Source organism: Solea senegalensis, linkage group LG19 (genome assembly GCF_019176455.1).
Source record: "Solea senegalensis isolate Sse05_10M linkage group LG19, IFAPA_SoseM_1, whole genome shotgun sequence".
NCBI classification, from domain to species: domain Eukaryota; kingdom Metazoa; phylum Chordata; class Actinopteri; order Pleuronectiformes; family Soleidae; genus Solea; species Solea senegalensis.
The window spans coordinates 10,949,789-10,967,010 of record NC_058038.1 but is presented as its reverse complement, the minus strand read 5'-3'; the positions used below and the strand labels follow the sequence as shown (position 1 = coordinate 10,967,010).

The 17,222-nt window shown below is 42.6% G+C and overlaps 2 protein-coding genes across 8 annotated transcripts in view; one reads left to right on the top strand and one right to left on the bottom strand.

Annotated features, from left to right (window-relative positions):
- The first annotated feature begins 5 nt into the window (after positions 1-5).
- LOC122785423 (RING finger protein 222) lies at positions 6-2,682 on the top strand. The gene is made up of 2 exons (XM_044051207.1): positions 6-90; positions 1,288-2,682. The coding sequence occupies exon 2, from the start codon at positions 1,392-1,394 to the stop codon at positions 2,022-2,024; it is 633 nt and encodes a 210-aa protein (XP_043907142.1). The 5' UTR covers positions 6-90; positions 1,288-1,391; the 3' UTR covers positions 2,025-2,682.
- A 2,036-nt stretch (positions 2,683-4,718) lies between these two features.
- arhgap44a (Rho GTPase activating protein 44a) overlaps positions 4,719-17,222 on the bottom strand; it is a 28,159-nt gene continuing 15,655 nt past the window's right edge. The window contains exons 14-23 of one of the 7 annotated variants that reach the window (XM_044051197.1): positions 16,959-17,072; positions 16,785-16,876; positions 15,782-15,965; positions 14,989-15,009; positions 13,909-14,097; positions 12,265-12,771; positions 10,123-10,274; positions 9,623-10,024; positions 8,958-9,009; positions 7,866-7,917 (exon numbers count right to left, since the gene is read on the bottom strand). In XM_044051197.1, coding sequence (XP_043907132.1) covers positions 9,002-9,009; positions 9,623-10,024; positions 10,123-10,274; positions 12,265-12,771; positions 13,909-14,097; positions 14,989-15,009; positions 15,782-15,965; positions 16,785-16,876; positions 16,959-17,072 — 1,669 coding nt within the window. In that variant the 3' untranslated portion in view covers positions 7,866-7,917; positions 8,958-9,001. Of the gene's footprint in view, positions 7,918-8,387; positions 9,010-9,622; positions 10,025-10,122; positions 10,275-12,264; positions 12,772-13,908; positions 14,098-14,988; positions 15,010-15,781; positions 15,966-16,784; positions 16,877-16,958; positions 17,073-17,222 lie in introns of those variants that run through there. The other 6 variants (XM_044051194.1, XM_044051198.1, XM_044051195.1 and 3 more) reach the window with 6 other exon arrangements.

The following is a 17,222-nucleotide window of genomic DNA, read 5'->3' as shown; positions in this document are numbered from 1 at the left end:
GCTGTGTTTAGGAAACTGCCAACGCGACTCCCGGAAGCAACGTAAATCCCAACGTACGCGCTGACGTACTTTACGTTACGTCAGAAATGGGTAGGGCATTTATTTTTTTTTATTTTTATTTTTTTACTCTTTAATCAAGAATAGGAATATACAGACATTTAACCATAAGGATACACAGAAATTAGTATATACAGATTAAAACAAAGTGCAAATCAGTAATACACGAAACAAGTTATACAAATCACATACCAAATAAAAATAAATAAATAAATAGTGCAATTTAAATAAATAAACACACAAAAAGAAAAGCCACAATGTCTTAAATAGGGGCGACGGAGAATAACTAATCGATATACAGTAATGTGCGTTCACTTTTTTTGTTTGTCATAGAGGATAAAGTATCTATGTACAAGTTGAATTCAACTGTGAAACTGTTAATGTTAGGGAAGGACTTAGAGAATCGTGCTTTATGAATATTGAATTTGCCAATCGCAAGAATGAGATTTGCCATGTGATTTAAAGATCTGTTGCTACAATTAAATTCAGTGACAATATCCTTTGGGGCAATTGCTATGACATGACCAGTCCTGTTCTGAATAAACTTCTCTACGTCTTTCCAAAAAACAAAAGAAAAGGGGCAGTGATAAAACAAATGTAAAGGTGTTTCTGACTCAGTTGGGTAGGGCATTCATATAAGAAGACGTGACTTTACGTCAGAAATGGGCATGACAGATTTTTTATAGTGAGGCATTTACATGTACTTAGATTTTTTATTTGATTTATTATTGAAAAGAAAAAGAGAACATTTAAAAAACAATCTACCTTTTTTTGTAGCAATTCATCACAGTGACCACAAGGTGGCAAACGATGTCAGTTGATAAAGAACCACATTTACAAGTGTACCTCCAACAGTTTGTATATATGTGTATATATGTATATATACTTATGTATATACATATATATGTATATACATAGGTGACTTTATATACATATATATATATGTATATAAAGTCAATACAAATTTATCTCAGAGAAGGAATTTTGAAAATAGCACTAAAAGCCACTAATCTTGTTCAAGATGTTCAATCTATCTTTGATCAAATTGGACAAATAACCTTTGCACTTAATTGCACATGTGAGTGGAGACTTTTGTGAACATGAAATATGAACCCGCTTGGCCACTTAAAGTGCCAATAATGTTACTCAGTGGACACAATCAGTGGCGTCGCTGCTGCCACAGGTGGCAGGCCCTGTTTTACAAGGATTCTCTCTCGCCTCCACCCACAGCCTAAAAGTGAGTGAAGTCGTGCGCTCAGGAGAACGAAACCAGGAGAGGACTCCACATTAGATTTACTGCATACTGAATAATCAGCTCAGTAGCCGATGTCGGTATGTTTCCCACATTGTCCAACGAGGACAGTAAGGAGGACGCACATGAGTGTCCAGTGTGTTATGAGAGCCTCTCGGGCAGTGAGAGGACGCTGAGCTGTGGACATGTTTTCTGCCACGACTGTCTGGTCAAAACGTTGGTCAGCATCAACACCGCCGGGAACATCAGAGACACGATCGCGTGTCCTGTGTGCCGTCATCTGACATTCATCAAGAAACAAACGGAATCGCTGGTTTCCGTGGCGGTGAACAAAGACACACACGAGGCGCAGACCCTGGAGGTTCCTCTCCCTCTGGCACTGGAGCAGGTCCAGAGCGCACGACGCACCCCCAGATACACTTTGCCACCGGGACTGAACTGGATCACTCGTTTCTTCGCGAACATCGCTGATCGTGTGCGCAGACAGAGGCTGGTCAGCCCCGACCACAATGCATCTCAGATCTTTATCATAAGCGCTGAAGGGAGACCCATGGTTGAAGATGACGCGCTCAGTGTTGTGATGACTGTGGTTCAACCTCAGCGCAGGCGACGGCGCAGGGTCTGCACAACTGCACGGTGTCTGCTCGTCCTGCTCTCCGCCTTCACTCTTCTCGCACTGGTGGCTGCAACTCTACCCTGGATTTTATTGGCATAAGTGAAGCAAAACGTGCAATCTGGATTATGAAGTGCCAATATAAAATAGTGAACAATGAACTGATATATTTTCTTTTTCATCACATATGCAATGAAGTGTGTGGCAAAGCTGATTTGTCATATTGATCAAACTAGTCTGATCATTTCGATGTGCAATCAGTTGCGAATGTAATCAGGTGATTTTCATTTCCCTTCCTGAGTTAAAGGAAAAGTCAGGGAGTTTACAGACATACCCACCTCCTTTATGTGCATTACCAAGCAACAGTCTAAGGTGAAGTTTAGGAAAGCCTTGACAACCAAGTCTTTGTTCTGAATTCCTTTCTGCAACAAGTTTGACCTGTTTCATAACTGTAGCAACTCCTGAACACATATCCAAACGTTGCAGGGATGTTAGATATTTAAACAATTTAAAGATCCAAACAAAAACAATTATCATCAGAATCAGCTTGTAGTTTGATGATTGGTTTCCAAGCAGCAGACTTTATTGGGAAACAACTGCACAAAATAGACCTATACTGCATCTACGCCACTGTCAGTGTTACTTTGTGTGTCCACATATGTCGTCCGAAAAAGGGAGTTTGCAGATTGGTATGAAGATCTTTGATCTGTAGGAGTAATGTGTGATAATAGTAATAAATAAAAAAAACACTTTAAAACATTCTAATATCCTGTGTCACACTTTCTCTCCTCCTTTCATTGCAAGGTGTCAGGAGGGGTCAGAAAAACCTTTTCACGCTTCAATCTCACACATATGCCAATCAAATGGAACGTGTTTTATAGACCCTTGTGCAACAACGCGATACGTTCTTTTATAGTGCGTACAAAGTCCCTGTAAAGCATCAGTAAGAAATTATTGATGCACCTTTGGCAGTCTGAAGGAGATAGACTATAGCAGGGAGGGATGAGCTGAGCCTGGGTGATTGCTGTAAGGAGATACGGCGCTGCACTGTAGAATTACATTACCACTGACTATTTAAGAAAACACTGCGAGAAAGAAGAGAAGAGTTAAGACAACGCTGTCGCTTTTGTTGGACGTGCTGTCACTGTAGCAAACAGGCTGCGATGAAAGTGGCTGTTTTGTTGTTTTTTTCTTAATTCTTTTAAACTGACCTTCAGCTCAGCTTTACTCTTGAACTTGCTGGACGGTTTGACTGTCACGCGTCCCACAGTGATCCCGCTCGCCACCTTCATAGTATACCGCAAGGGCATTTATTAACACGTCACTGGCCCATTAAAGCGTGTTTCAAACTCTACTTTTAAATTACGAGAGTCACATAGTTGACATGTTGATTTAATTTGACAGAAAGACACTCCTAGTTTCCTAAATGTGAGACACCTCCAGTCATCCTGCTGGGCCTGTCGTACAGGTTACACATTCGGTGAGGCTCCTGCTTCTCAGCCCTTCCTAGTTTCAGGTTTATCCATTTGATGATTAAGGTCTTCTTCTTTTTTTTGTTTAAATCACCTTCTCGGTGGCTTTTGTGTCAGTGCATAACAGCTGAAAAAGAATAATATAATATTAGGTAAGTGAGGTCAAATTATGACCTCAAACACTTACAGTATTTCTCCACAAGGTGGAGTAGAGGAAGAAGTACTCAGATCTCCCTGATTTAAAGGCTCTGTATGAATGAAATGTATTATATGAAGATATAACATGATCGTTATGTGTCATCAGAGGTTACATGATACTGGCTCCTCTGAGAACAATGGTATAGCCAGTATGTTCACAGAATAAACTACTATTTGTGGGTAACAAACTGTTTGATGCTGATGTGCCATCATTACAAGGGGCCCCACCAGTAATAGTAAAAAAAACATTTTAATGTATAAAAGAAATGTTTAATATCTTTAGAAAAAAGTCATTAAGCTGCGTTCGCACTGTATGCAGCAAGAAGCCCACCGCGATCCTCATGTAGAGGATAAAGCGGTAGTGAGTGAGTGAGTCATTAAACTGGTTTATTTTATGTAATTCACTTTGAATACCAAAGTGCAAATTAATACTAGGTCACTTTTTCTATTTTACTGCGCTGTAAGTTTGGAAAAACAATAAACCTAACCACTGCTTTGGTGTAAATAATACGATAGAAGTATAAGTAATGCAATTTATAGCAAATTACATTTGTAGCAACAATAGTTAAGCCACTTCTAGGTGGTGGGAGGCCCCATCAAACTCAGCTTAGGGCCCAATAAATGCTTGGCCTGGCCCTGTTTTGGTCTACATCACCCACTGTTACCCACAAAGTATAAGACAACTCCTAGCACTTCAACCCATGTGCCAGCAAAGTGCAGCTCGGTGTTAAATATAACATATAACAATAAGTTCAGTGTTCATGAGAATAAATGTATTAAATGTACGTGTTTGTGCATGACCCCAGTGTAAAGGTTGCTGTTTTAATAACAAATAGCTAATTTCATGATAGAATGTGATGGACTCTTTCCCTCTGCTATACGGTTACATTGGATGAAGTGTCTGCCAAAGGAATAATTGTACATTTGTGGAAGTCCTTACCTCACTTGTGTATCAGGACAATATTATTGATGGTTCAATAATCATGAGACGCTCTGAGACAAAAAACAATCAAGTTTTGAGATCAGACGATTAAAGGGGAGATGTCTCAGTGTCTGAATATCAAAGACATACAATACGCTTTCTTTTCTAAACAAAACAGAGGGAAATAAACACACACAAACTAGGTGAGATTATTAAAAATGTAGAGTTTAATATATATATTTATTTCTGACATTCTGATAAGGATTGCAGGTAGGCTTCACAGTACACACTGTGTTCCACTTGATATGCTAAGCAGAGGAGGGAGGGCATGGTGGGCTTGACAAGCGCGGCAGGTTCTGTTTGTACACTAGTGGTGAAAGCAGAAGGAGGCAGTACATCCACAGGCAACGTCCACTCCTCTACTGTATTGCTCAAAACCCCACACAGGACCATTTCATTGTGATCCACATTCTCTAGAGTCCTTCATTCAATTCATTACCCCTCTAGCAATCCCTAAAAAGACCGTGACCGACACAAAACGTGGATTATCAAAACACTATCTAAGTGCATGCATGACTTTTTTCTGATTTTCCTTTTTTTTTTTCATTTTCATTTTATCGTTTCAAATCCCCCCCACCAAATGTAAACAAATTGAGCTTTAATTTAGACCCACGTGTGAAATTTGAAATATAGGCGTACAGCATTTATTACACTCGATCAAACTAAACGAACAGTGCCTTATCAGGAGCAAAAAAAGTGGCTTCTGTCAATATTATATTGTAATAAAATAACGTTTTGTGAAATAAGATTTGTGATGAAATCATGAGTGTTTTTGGGGGAGGATACAGACTTCTTTTTTTTTTTTTCTAATCAGCAGCATAAGAATAACACCTATAATGAATATGAATGCATGCTTTAAGGTGGCTGTAAGCTCCAGTTATGAAGCACAAAAGCATTACAGTAATACTGCCCTGTACATGCCAACAGGCCTGAATTAACCTTCATCCAAAGATTGACTCTCACTGGCCCCTATATGTCCAAATACAGGAACCCTGCCGTTTGAAATGTGAGCAAGTCACATTGCGAGATACGCCTGCCTCCTTGTATAAATGAATGGATCCCATACAGACAATAAAACCTCTGGTACACATTAATTATGTCTATAGTTCCAAAATAACAACCAGTGTGAGGGCACTTGCAACTGATTTCATATAAGCACCACAGCAATCAACGCAAGTATCAACATTACCAAAGTCTTCATAAACATAGTCCATTGAGAACACACACTGAGGCATACCATGGATTACTTTTTTTTTTTAAGTTAATCTAGAATTATTATTTGTAATGACACAACTCACAGGTAAAATACACAAAGGAACTGCTTTGCAATAAAACAAATGGCTTTTTTCTGAAGGTCTGGGGAAGGTGACTTTTGACCACTTTTTGGACTGAGGTTGATCAGTAAACGCTGTAATTGCACTTAAATCGACAAAAAATATTGCCCTAAGACATTCTGTAAGAAATTGAAAAAAAAGTGACACTGCAGCAACTTTTATCAGATGAATTTGAAATGTCACTAATTCATCATATCAGCAGTGAGGACACCGAGAGAAGTACCCAAATTTAACGATACAGCAGTTGTGCCAAATTTGACAACCAGCAGCTTTTCTGAAACGCAACTGGTTATCGTCAGTCCCACAATTATGTCTAACAACACCAAGACTTCACTTTGTCTTATTGTGAATTCATTAAATATACCACACAATCGCTATTTACAAAAAGAAAAATTGATTGAATAACCGATTTAAAAACTAAAAGAAGGTGTGACTTTCATCAGCACTCTAGCACGTCAAAGCTCAGGAGACAGAATTGGAGAGACGATAGATTCCTAGCAGAAACAAAATTCTGCACTTATGCTGCAGCATCATAGTTACCTGGTGTCAAAGTGAAGGATTACAAATCTACAATAGAACTGGTTCATTGTGTGCGGGCGACAAAAAAATAACATCACATTTTTTAATCATTACACTTTCTACACCAGATAAATATCAGCACATATATTATCATTATATATACCTATATAGATACATATAGATATATGCATTTTACATATATTTTTCCTCTCAGGTTTATATACATGAACGTATGTACAGCGCATATTTACAGGGTCACTGAACCTGAAGCACTTGAAACAAGGTTAAGAGGGAGAACCATGTGAACCTAAAGGCAGTGTAGTCATCCATCCATTATATCACACTCTCACGGCACGCGGGGCAATCCCAATCCACTCGCCACGGACGACAACAACAGTGACAGCGACAACAACCAAATACACTCGCACAAAATGAAACACTGCCACTTTAAAAGGCCCTCGATCCGAAGCAGTTGGATCATATTGACTTGTCATGCAAACACATATTGGTGCTTTGTTTTTGTTTTTTTTGTTCCTTAACTGACAGAATGCAAGCTCTGAAACTTGAAATTACAGTAACATTCTTCTCATACTGTGCTGGTATAAAGTGAGTTAAAGTGAATTTTTACCAGTTTGAAAAAAGAACTTGCGGTTGTTGTCGAGGGAAAGAGGGTCATTCATAAAAAAAATAAATAAATCAAACGGCATCAAATGTTTCATCTTTCATGCCAAAGCATGTTCCTAATGTGCAGCAAAGCTTGAATACCCTGTGAGCAATGTAACCAGATTACTCTCTTATACTCTGTCTCTCTGTTTTCACCCTGAGGATGGGCATTGTTCCTAACCACGTCAGGCTCTGAGTTTCCCTAACTAAAAAGTTATACAACTCATGAATATCATATTGCAATTTGATTGCATGTTCTAAGAAGGCAAAAAAAAGAAAAAAGAAAGAAAAAAAATGCAGGAAAAGTACAGAAAATTCAGACCACTGCATCAAACAGCAAATACAAAGCAAAATAATGAACTTAAATAAAAATCCTTTTAAATATAATACTCATCTATATTCCAGTCTTTCCACCGAAAGGCAACTGTTCGTCCACTATGGCATTTTGGTGTTTGTTTGTTTTTTTTATTTGTGTGTAGTCACAATTATGTACTAGCGAGCAGCTGTGAGAGATGAGTTTCTTTGCAGCCAGTAGCAGATGTAAGGGAGGGTTTGAGCTCTGGTTTCAGGTGGGCATTGGTGAGGCCAATTGGTGTTTCCATCAGGCCTTGGCGGCGACAGTTAAAAGTATGTACAGCCATAGCGGTGCTGGTAAGCTGTGATGTCTTATGGTCATAGAGTGGTGCTCTGGGGCTCCTCGTCAGGCACAGTGTCTCCCTCTGGAGAGTCTGTCACTGCCAGAGACTTCCTGTAGGGGGCACCGCTGAACTCATCGATGAGGCTGTCCAGATTGACATTGATGGAGGGGATTTCATAATTGAAGATATCTAATGGTGAGCATGGCAGGACAGGTGAGTGTGATGAGCAGAAGAGTGGAAATGGTGATGGTGAGCAAGAAGAGGAGGAGGAGGAGGAGGGAAAGAGGGCATATGGCGATGATAATGAGGTGCAAAAAACGGAAGAGAGCAGAAATAATATTAATCGTTTTGAGTCTGAACTCATGGTAAGTGGCATATGACATCAGCGCTGATTGAAAAAAAATAAATCAGTCGATTACATGTGTTTCACATTCTACACAGGGATGTTTTCAATGTGTTGTTAGTCACACCCCAACAGACGCGTTGGCGACTATGTCACAGCTTTTTGTGTCTTTTGAGACAGCGACAGATATTTTGTCAGATAAAAATACAAAAACAGGTCAAAGATTACTGCACACGGACACATTACTGTACAACAACGGCCAGGTAAACCAACACAGAGGCAACAAGATGTGTGTGGAACTCTGTGGCGGGGGACCCGAGACACCAAGTGGGCTTGAAGTAACAATGGAGCTCAACAATGAGGACTGGACATTTCCTTTTTAAATATAGACATATTTCTACTGTGCTGCTGCGTTTACTGAAAGCAGCAGGACCAAGCAGAGACTGATGACTACTCCTGTGTAGGAATGAGATGGAGCGTGGCAGTGTAGTAAGAAGGAGCAGAAGTTATAAGAAGCGATGAACCTGCCCAAGGAGGTGGGGTTACCTGTGGCCCCCCCGATCCTGGTGGCAGGAGCGTTAGAAGGGGATGTCTGCTGGTAAAAGGCTAGGAATGTGGGGGACGAAAGGAGAGGGACTTCAAGATGGACCTTTGGAAGCGACGGCGTCTGCAATGTGAGTGCAGTGTGGTGCACTCTGGGAAGTCCTTAGGCCATGCACTGAGTGACTAATAACAACCTGCTAACAGGGAATAACTTAAACGTTGTCATTGCAAGCTGTAAGTACTTGAGTATGTTTGAGACAGGCTGCAGGAGACCCCAGAGGCAGCCACAGCACGAGGCCAGGCAGTGAGATGGAGTGCATGGGGTGGGGGCGGTCTGGCTTACCCTAAAAGTCCCCCTCACACTTAGCCCACACTGAATCACTGGCCTCACACAGCTGCAAGGTACACAATAGTAGCAGGGGAACAAGAAAATGATAAATATAACAAAAGTGACAGACTGATTGGTATAGATATTGACAGCACACCTCATCATCAGAACATCATCCGGTAGATATACTGTGGGGTTCGTGTGGCTAGGTTTCCACGCCTGCTATGCAATAACAGAGACTCGGCTAGTGTGAACTGTGCAAGCTTCTGACCTACCTCTGCTGAGTGAGGGTCTGGGTAACACAGATAAACAGAGAGCACATGATGAATCTAATGGCAACGTCCATACAAGCAGGACAAGCTATGCTTCTCTGATGTTTCCACACATTACCCAGAAACATCATCACATAACACAAGCAATGAATACCATCGGTCAGGGGGTTCTGCTCACTGCAGTTGCACAAAAATGCTAATATTTACACTGTAGCATTGTCAGGCATCTGTGTCTAAAAGGCAACGTTTTCATATCTGTCATATCTACAGTGACAAGTCCTACAGAGTCCTACACTCGTCCACCGTCTCCATTGGATAGAGCCACAGCAAGTCTAAGAGAGGGACGCTGCAGCTCCACCTGTGGTGGCGGCGGCGGCGGGGGTGTTGTTATCAAGGGCTGATGTTTACCTGTAGACATGCTCTCCCCAGGAGACAGTCCATCCAGGAGGCCCTGCTCCAGGGGCTGGGGGACTGGGGCCATGGCCAGGCCAGTAAACCCAGGAGGGGCTGTGGGTGGCTGAGGAGGGGGCAGACTAGGTCTCTGCCTGGGCTTAGGGGTTGGTCGAGACTTGGTGAGTGTTCCGCTCAGGGAGGGAGGGGACGAGAGGGAGTGGGGCGCCCCAAATGGGGTCTGCCCAGGGGAGGGTGGGGGCACTTGCCCTGGAGGGCAGGCCAGTCCATAAGGGGAGGGAGTGCTAGGAGGTGTGGGAGACAGGCTGACCGGTGACGGCTGACCTGTGGACTGGTCGGACATCCCACCAGACTGGCCATACGGGACCTTGGGAGGCACAGGGGCCAACTTCTTGGAACCTGGAAACACAACACACATTATATTAGCGTCTCATGTTCAAAATGTATACACGAACGCAAGTGAGTCCACACAAGCTCTGTCTGAGAGGGCCGCTGACCTTTGCGCAGGGTGTGTGGACTGTGCTCTGTGGAGTGGGGGGACTGGCTGCTGCTCTGAGGACTGCTGCTGCAGCTGGGGGGGACAGTTGGACCTGCCACCTGGATGGCTTTGTGTCCAATTACAGGGGAAAGCTCTTTACTCTTCAACGAACTGAAAAAGATAGACAGACATTAGTGTGCCAGTAAAATCAGACACAGTTTATCTTGAGAGCACATTCACATTCTGAACTGTCCTCATGCCCAGAGGTTCCCAATTATATTGCTCAGCCAAAGACTCCTTAGGGGAATTTCAGATTAGAAAATGAAATTGTGTCACATAATTTTGTGGATGAATTAGGAAACTGCTCACAAACTTCCTGGCAGTGTGCCACGGATACCCAGGAGTCCCAGACCCCCATTTGAGAACCACTGTTCATGAACATAACCTCAGTGCTACCACCACCATCACCACCATCAACATCAACTTCACCAGTATCATCCCTGAGTGTGCCACCATTTTGACTCTAAAAAAAAAAAAATGTATGTGAGCGCAAAAGTCGAAAGTCCCCTGAAGTTGTAAATGTTCCTGCTCGTTGACACCACAGAGAATCCTGAGCACGTTTTCTTACTTGTTAATGAAAATGCCACCAAATACCCAGGGACAGAGAACATCAGTGTAGCTTTTCTAACTTTCATTCATTTATTCACAGATGCTGCCAGACAAACTGATTAACATTGCACCACCATTATGATTCAAAGGTATCACACAGGTATCCTAGAATAAACATTAGAATGAAATCATCAACGTGTGTTTTCAGTCAATTAGAAAAGATGACAGCTGTTCTGTAGTTTGAGATATGAAGTATCCTCTTCTCAGAAGCCTTGGGATCTGAAACCAGAGCTGAGATAGGATCTGAACTGATAACAAAAACGCTTGAGAATGTGTTCCAGCATTAGCAGACGGGTGTAAATGTTCACAAAAGAAGTGGGATCAACTAATGCTTTTTGAACAGAAGCTCTTAAATCAACTTTCTTCAGCAGACGCTTTAAAATAGAGCAGAGAGACATCATGTGACAATATACATCTAAACCTACTTTATGTAGACAACCAGTGCTTCATCGGGAACCTAATTCATCCTCTGAAAACAATATCATTCTAAACTAATATTTAATACAAACTATGATTAACGGCATTAAATGTCTTTGTCTTCACTTCAGAGATTCTACGATTATAATATAAAATCACATTGATGGGAATTGATGGGATTTGAGATCAGATATTTTCTTCTTATTTTAAATCACAAACATTGTATCCTGACATTCTCTCCACACGACGTTTGGATATCCTTAAATATCATAAATATTATATATATAAATAAAAGCACTCTCAGTCGTATGAGCTTGCAAATAACGCAACTCAGCCCCTGAAGTGTCGCCCACGACAAGCATCCATACTTCAGTGTATTTGTTACATTTAAGATTACGCAGCGTCTAATTAACTGTGATCTCCTGCAGTCAGTTTGAGCTGCGTGCCTCCGAATAAAGAGCCAGAGTCGGAAAGAGGAAATCATGGCGCTCGCAAATAACCAGAAGGAACAATATGCAATGCGCTTGTCCTGACTGTTGACAAAGATTTGCTGTAATGATTCACGCTGTCCTGTGTGGTTGTCACAGATGCGTGGAACCTGCCAATATCTCTCTAAACAAGGTCAGCACTCGTGCTCTATATATCTCTTATTTAACTGCAAAAAAAAGATGCTACATTCAATTCCTTTAAAATAGTCGATCCCCCCCCAAAAAAGGTGAGGTTTCTTCAGTTGGTTAGTAAAAAAAAAACAAAAAAGAAAACTGCAGACTGTAGAATAAATACATTCATATGCTATTTAATAGCAGTATGTAGCAATGTTCATGTATTTATCATCTACTCAGTACCAGCATCAAACCGAGCGATTTATAAGCCGGTAACATCCTCAGTTGCTAGGCAACCCCAAGAGAGGCATCCCTGGACAACCTGAATGTTACAGCATCTGAGATGTGTAATTTGAAGGGGGAGGACAAAAAAAGCAAAAAGAAAATTATGAGCCAGCGAGCTGGAGGAGAGGAGAGACACAGCTGCCACTCTGTGATGTATCCACTGGTGGCCATGGGTGTGTTGTATTTACCTAGTCAGCCTGGGGGGTCCTCTCTCTCTGGCACATGGACAGGCAGCCCACGGCGGGGGTGCAGACGAAGGGAGGCTAGGGGGGTTGCCGAGGGACTGGTCGTGGCGGGTTAGTACCAAGGGGGTTTTGATGTAGAGTGGAGAGGCGTTAAGGTCTGGTGGGGGGGCATGCGACAAGTCACCAGGCGGACTGTGCTTGGGGAAGTGCAGACAGCTGGGTTTGGGGTTCGAATTGATGTCAAGTGACGAGGAGGACGAGGAGGAGGAAGAGGAAGGGGGCGGGGCCGGGGGAGTAAAGCCAGACCAGCGCATTGGGGGTGGGGGTGAGGCGGGGGGCTGGGACTCTGGACCCGGTGCCACAGGGCGAGCGCAGGGTGGGGGTTTGGGATAGAAGAGGTGGGGCAAAGTGTGGCATGAAGAAGTGGGGTAAGGGGGGGGTGGCCGGTCCTCCCCCGGGGGTGGATGGGTATGAGAGGTGTCCGGCCGATTGGGCAACACGTTGTCTGAGCTGTAGATATTAAGAGAATAGACAGCACAAAAGAAACAGCTCTAGTGATTGAACAGGGAGACGCATCAAAGTGATATATAGGATAAGCTGTTTTGATGATTAGGGTGTTAGTGTGTTAAGTGGTCCGTAGCCAAAAAAAAAAAGGAAAAAAAGAAAGAAGAGAAATTAAAGGATTGCATTTTAGGGCGGGTGGTGGGCACTGAGCTTAGCACATAGTCAGCTTAGTGCAAATACAAAGACAAGCACAAAGAAAGAGCAAAGAAAAATGAAAGTTTATTGCCAAAGGAAAAATAATCAAGTGTCTCCAACTCCCTCTGTGATCACCTTGTGTCTGCACACTGCATGGAGCTGTGCTTGGTCTGCAGCTTACAATATTATCAAGTTCTCAACTGCTGCATATGGAAAACCCCCGTCTGCACTAATCCTGTAAGGCTTGTTTGCATTTGCAGGTCCTGCAGTCCGTCCAGGGTGAGTGAAACAGACACAAAACCACAGCCACAGTAGAAGAGTGGACACCAAGTCAAACTAAAAGATAGATTATCTCCCCGCCGCCACACGGGCACAGCCGGCTACCATGAGGTGAGTATCCGTGTGTTTAACTGTGATAATCATAAACACCAAACAAAAAAAAGGAAAAAAAAGAGAAGATGAAATCAGTGTCAACAGAAAAGCAAATCAGAGAAAAGCAGAGAAAGCCAAGCCACAACAATGGGATACTGGAAATATTGGCATGCTTGCAGCTTAGTTCAATGTACAGAAACAACACGTCCACGTCGTATCTCCACTAAAACATTGCAGAGTCAGGGTCAAAGAATTATCCTGCTGAAAATTTAACCCACAGTGAGACCTCCCTAACAAAGACGGTAAATGTAGAGAGAGTGATAAAATGAATAATAAAAAATTAAACAATAAAACAAACAGAATGAAACGTGAAGGTGTTGACAGAAACGTGTACCAAAATAAATGTGTGTGGCAAATGAATGAGAGTATGATTAGCACAGCCAAAGATCTCTATCACAGAGCTGAGAAGCTGATGGTGGCGACGATGGCGATGACAGTAGAAAAAATGAAAAAGGATGCGTGAGGAAGGAAGGAAGGAAGGAAGGAAGGGGACAGTTTTCTCCACGGTGAACTCACCAAAACCTTTCTGCGGGTGGTGGTGTCGCAGAAGGGGAGGTGACGAGCTCTACGGGCTGTTCTGGGATGAGAGTGTCTGCGGGAGAACTGGGGCCTTGCATGCCTGGAGGGGTGGAGGAGGTCTTGCGCGCCAGGGTGGACGAACCCTTTCGAGACACCCAGGAGGTGTCCATGACACGGACGCCCATACTGCGGGCAAATAAGGAGACAGAGTCATACATGATGTTAATAACAGCTCGGGATTTACACGTACGTTGAGCAGCATGGCTCAAAAAGTAAAGGATGGATTTTAACGATGAGGAAGAAATAGAATGTCAGACTTTGGTGGTCTGGCTCATGACGAGTGATGATGAGTGCACACACACAACTCTACTCTCACTCATTCATCTCCTCCACATGAGGGTCGTGGGCGATGCTGGTGCCAATCCCAGCTGATATAGGGCGATAGGCGGATACACCCTGGACAGGTCGCCAGTCCATGACAGGGCCAAATAGAGACCAACAACCATTCACTCTCACACTATGGTCAAATTAGAGTGTCCTATTTGCCTAATCCTCAAATCTGCATGTTTTTGGACAGTGGGAGGAAGCCGCAGAAAACACACACGGAGAAAACATGCAAATTCAAAGCAGAAAGGTCTGCAGTGTGTAAACGTTAGTGATTTTGTTATGCTTCTGTCACACAAAACGGTGTGTGACAGTGTTTGTATGCTGCACCCTTCATCTGAAGAACTGGCTCTGTCTGACTGAGAGCACATTTGTGTGCATACAGCAGCAGGGCAGGGGCGGGGTCCGGGACGAGAGGCATTTATCCCGTCAACCTGCTCAACGACTGGGTTTTTCCAGGCAGTACAAATCGGTCAAATACTCCGACCTGTTTGCAGTCATCTCGCTTTACGAGCTGACATAGCTCGACATGAAACGCATCACTTAAAGACATTGGCGTCTGCATGTTCTTTACCAATAGGCCAAAGGTGAATATGGGTTCATACGATGCAGATGATAAATCAGTGCATTTCTCATAATGATATGAGGTGAGCGGGGGAAGCAAGGAAAGAAGTGGAGAAAAAGATACGGTACCTTTGAATCTTCCTAATGCTGCTTTAGTAGGAAAGAAGAGAAGCAAAAAAGGATATGAGGTCAGAAGAAATGCATGAGATGGCTCACAACACCACACTTAAACATCATCACTGAAAGTGTTTTTTGTTTTGTTTTTTCTAATTAAACCTATTTGGTTTGAGCAGATGCTACTGAGCTGCTTGTTACTCCAAACAGATAACAGGTATTTTCTATCATTCCACACTGTTGGCAGCTGAGATGCACAGATTTAGATTCCCATGGTATACTATTATGGTCTTTGTTTCTTAATTTAAAAGGGGGGTTCTAATTCTACTTGTGATTTTCCACCGGCTGGATGGATGAATGACTCAGGCCAGGCAACGTGCTAGCCAGACAGCAAGGGCGGAGCTTAGTGTGGGAGGATGGTAAGATAACACTGGAAGAAATATTTCTTGAGGAAAAAAAAAAAAAGAGGTAACCAGCAGCCCTCTGACAGAGACCTGTTGCCATAGCGATGATGCCACTCAATATATGGACTAAGAATCATCTATGAACCCTTATCACGGTCGTATCTGCTGACTACTGCAGACGTTTACAAGAAGTTTTCTGATTCACAGAAGCAAAAACCTTTGGAGCACAGGACGTGTAAATTACGCCGCCATGGTAATGGATGTTTTATCTAAATTTTAAGAACTTGATATCAGATGCGTGAGAGGAGGCGTGGGTGGAGCGAGAGAGAGAGAGAGAGAGAGACAGACAACGTGTGAGAGAGAGTGAGAGGTGGGCAGCAGAAGGACACGCTTTGGCACCATACCCATCCTTCTTGTAAAATTCCAGCATCATGTTGTCGGTGGCGACACTCAGTGGGCGTCGGCTCTGGTCGTGCGGCTGCTTGCGATCGGATTGGTCCATGTCCGGCGAGGGCATGGAACTGTAGTTGGAGTTGTGGTTGGTGTGGATCGGGCTGCCGTAGCTGCCCGTCAAGTTGAATTCAATCTCTGGAGGAAGAGCAAACATGGCATCAGCATGCAGTCACAGCAATGTGTGTGTGAATGAATTAGCATTCAGTTCAGTTCAATTTAATTCAGTTTAGTTGCATATTTTCCTTCCTTATAGTAGGGAATTGCTACAAATAGAGTGATAAAACTATGCCATATTATTAATTATAGTGAATGACAGGACACATTGTTCAAAGACACACACGAGCTGACACTCTAATTCATTTGTATTGTGTGGTGCTTCAATCACATCCTCCGCACTCATGAGCACTTTATTACTGTGTACACTGCATTTTGCTGTCTCACTGTGTATATGTACGGTGTATTCTAGTTATGGTATTACAAGGTATTGTCATTATTCGTGTAGGGCAGAGCAAAAAGGATGCAATAATCGCAATAAACACACGACTTCTTCTCCCTTAAATTAAAGTAATACTACGGTTGCAGCAAGGTTTGGGCCGACGCACTAAACAACAATCAATTACAGACACTTCAAAATAAATGAAAGAAGATTAAGATTAAGTCATAATATCATGCATAACCTCTATGTACAATTAACAAATAGCAGTCAACAAAAAATACGGTGTCCCAGATCACCACCACTCTCTCTCTCACTATAACAGGTGATTCCCTTAATTTAACATCCCATGATTCATGGCTCTGACAACAATGATAAAAAACTAACTGATGTTTAAAACTCAAAATAACAATCAGACTGAAATGATGAATAGTCTTCTCATAATTGTTTGATGTTTATATGGTGCATAACATCAGCACTGTGCTCAATATTACACACATATTATAGTATGTGATGCCCACCTCCAGGGAAGAACCAGTCCGCATGCTGGATGATGGGCTCAATGATTCCAACAATCTGCAGGGACACGGTGGTCATCATCTCTGTCATGTTCCTGACATGAAAGAGAAAGAAATGAGGTCGTTCACCAAGTTTTTCTATAACTTGACAAATCAATTGTTAGAAAGAATACGTACGATTCAGTGTGCGTCCAGAGCAGGTTCGGGCCGAGCACGATCGCCATGTTGCCGGGAGTCATCTTGTTTGCGTCTTGATAGTCACTCAGCTTGGCTAAGAATTTGACTAGATATCTGTGGGATTTCAAGGAAATGATTGCACCTTAAAATGCATTTATTTTATTTTTTTTTTACCCTTTACATCCACTCGTCCTTCTGGCCTAGCAGAGCTGGTCATCTGTCGTAATTTGTGCGCAGGAAAATAAACTGCAGTAGCAGTTCACA

What these genes read in the sequence shown, in the direction of transcription:
- LOC122785423 (XM_044051207.1), top strand. Translation starts at nt 1,392, where the DNA reads ATGTTTCCCACATTGTCCAACGAGGACAGTAAGGAGGACGCACATGAG.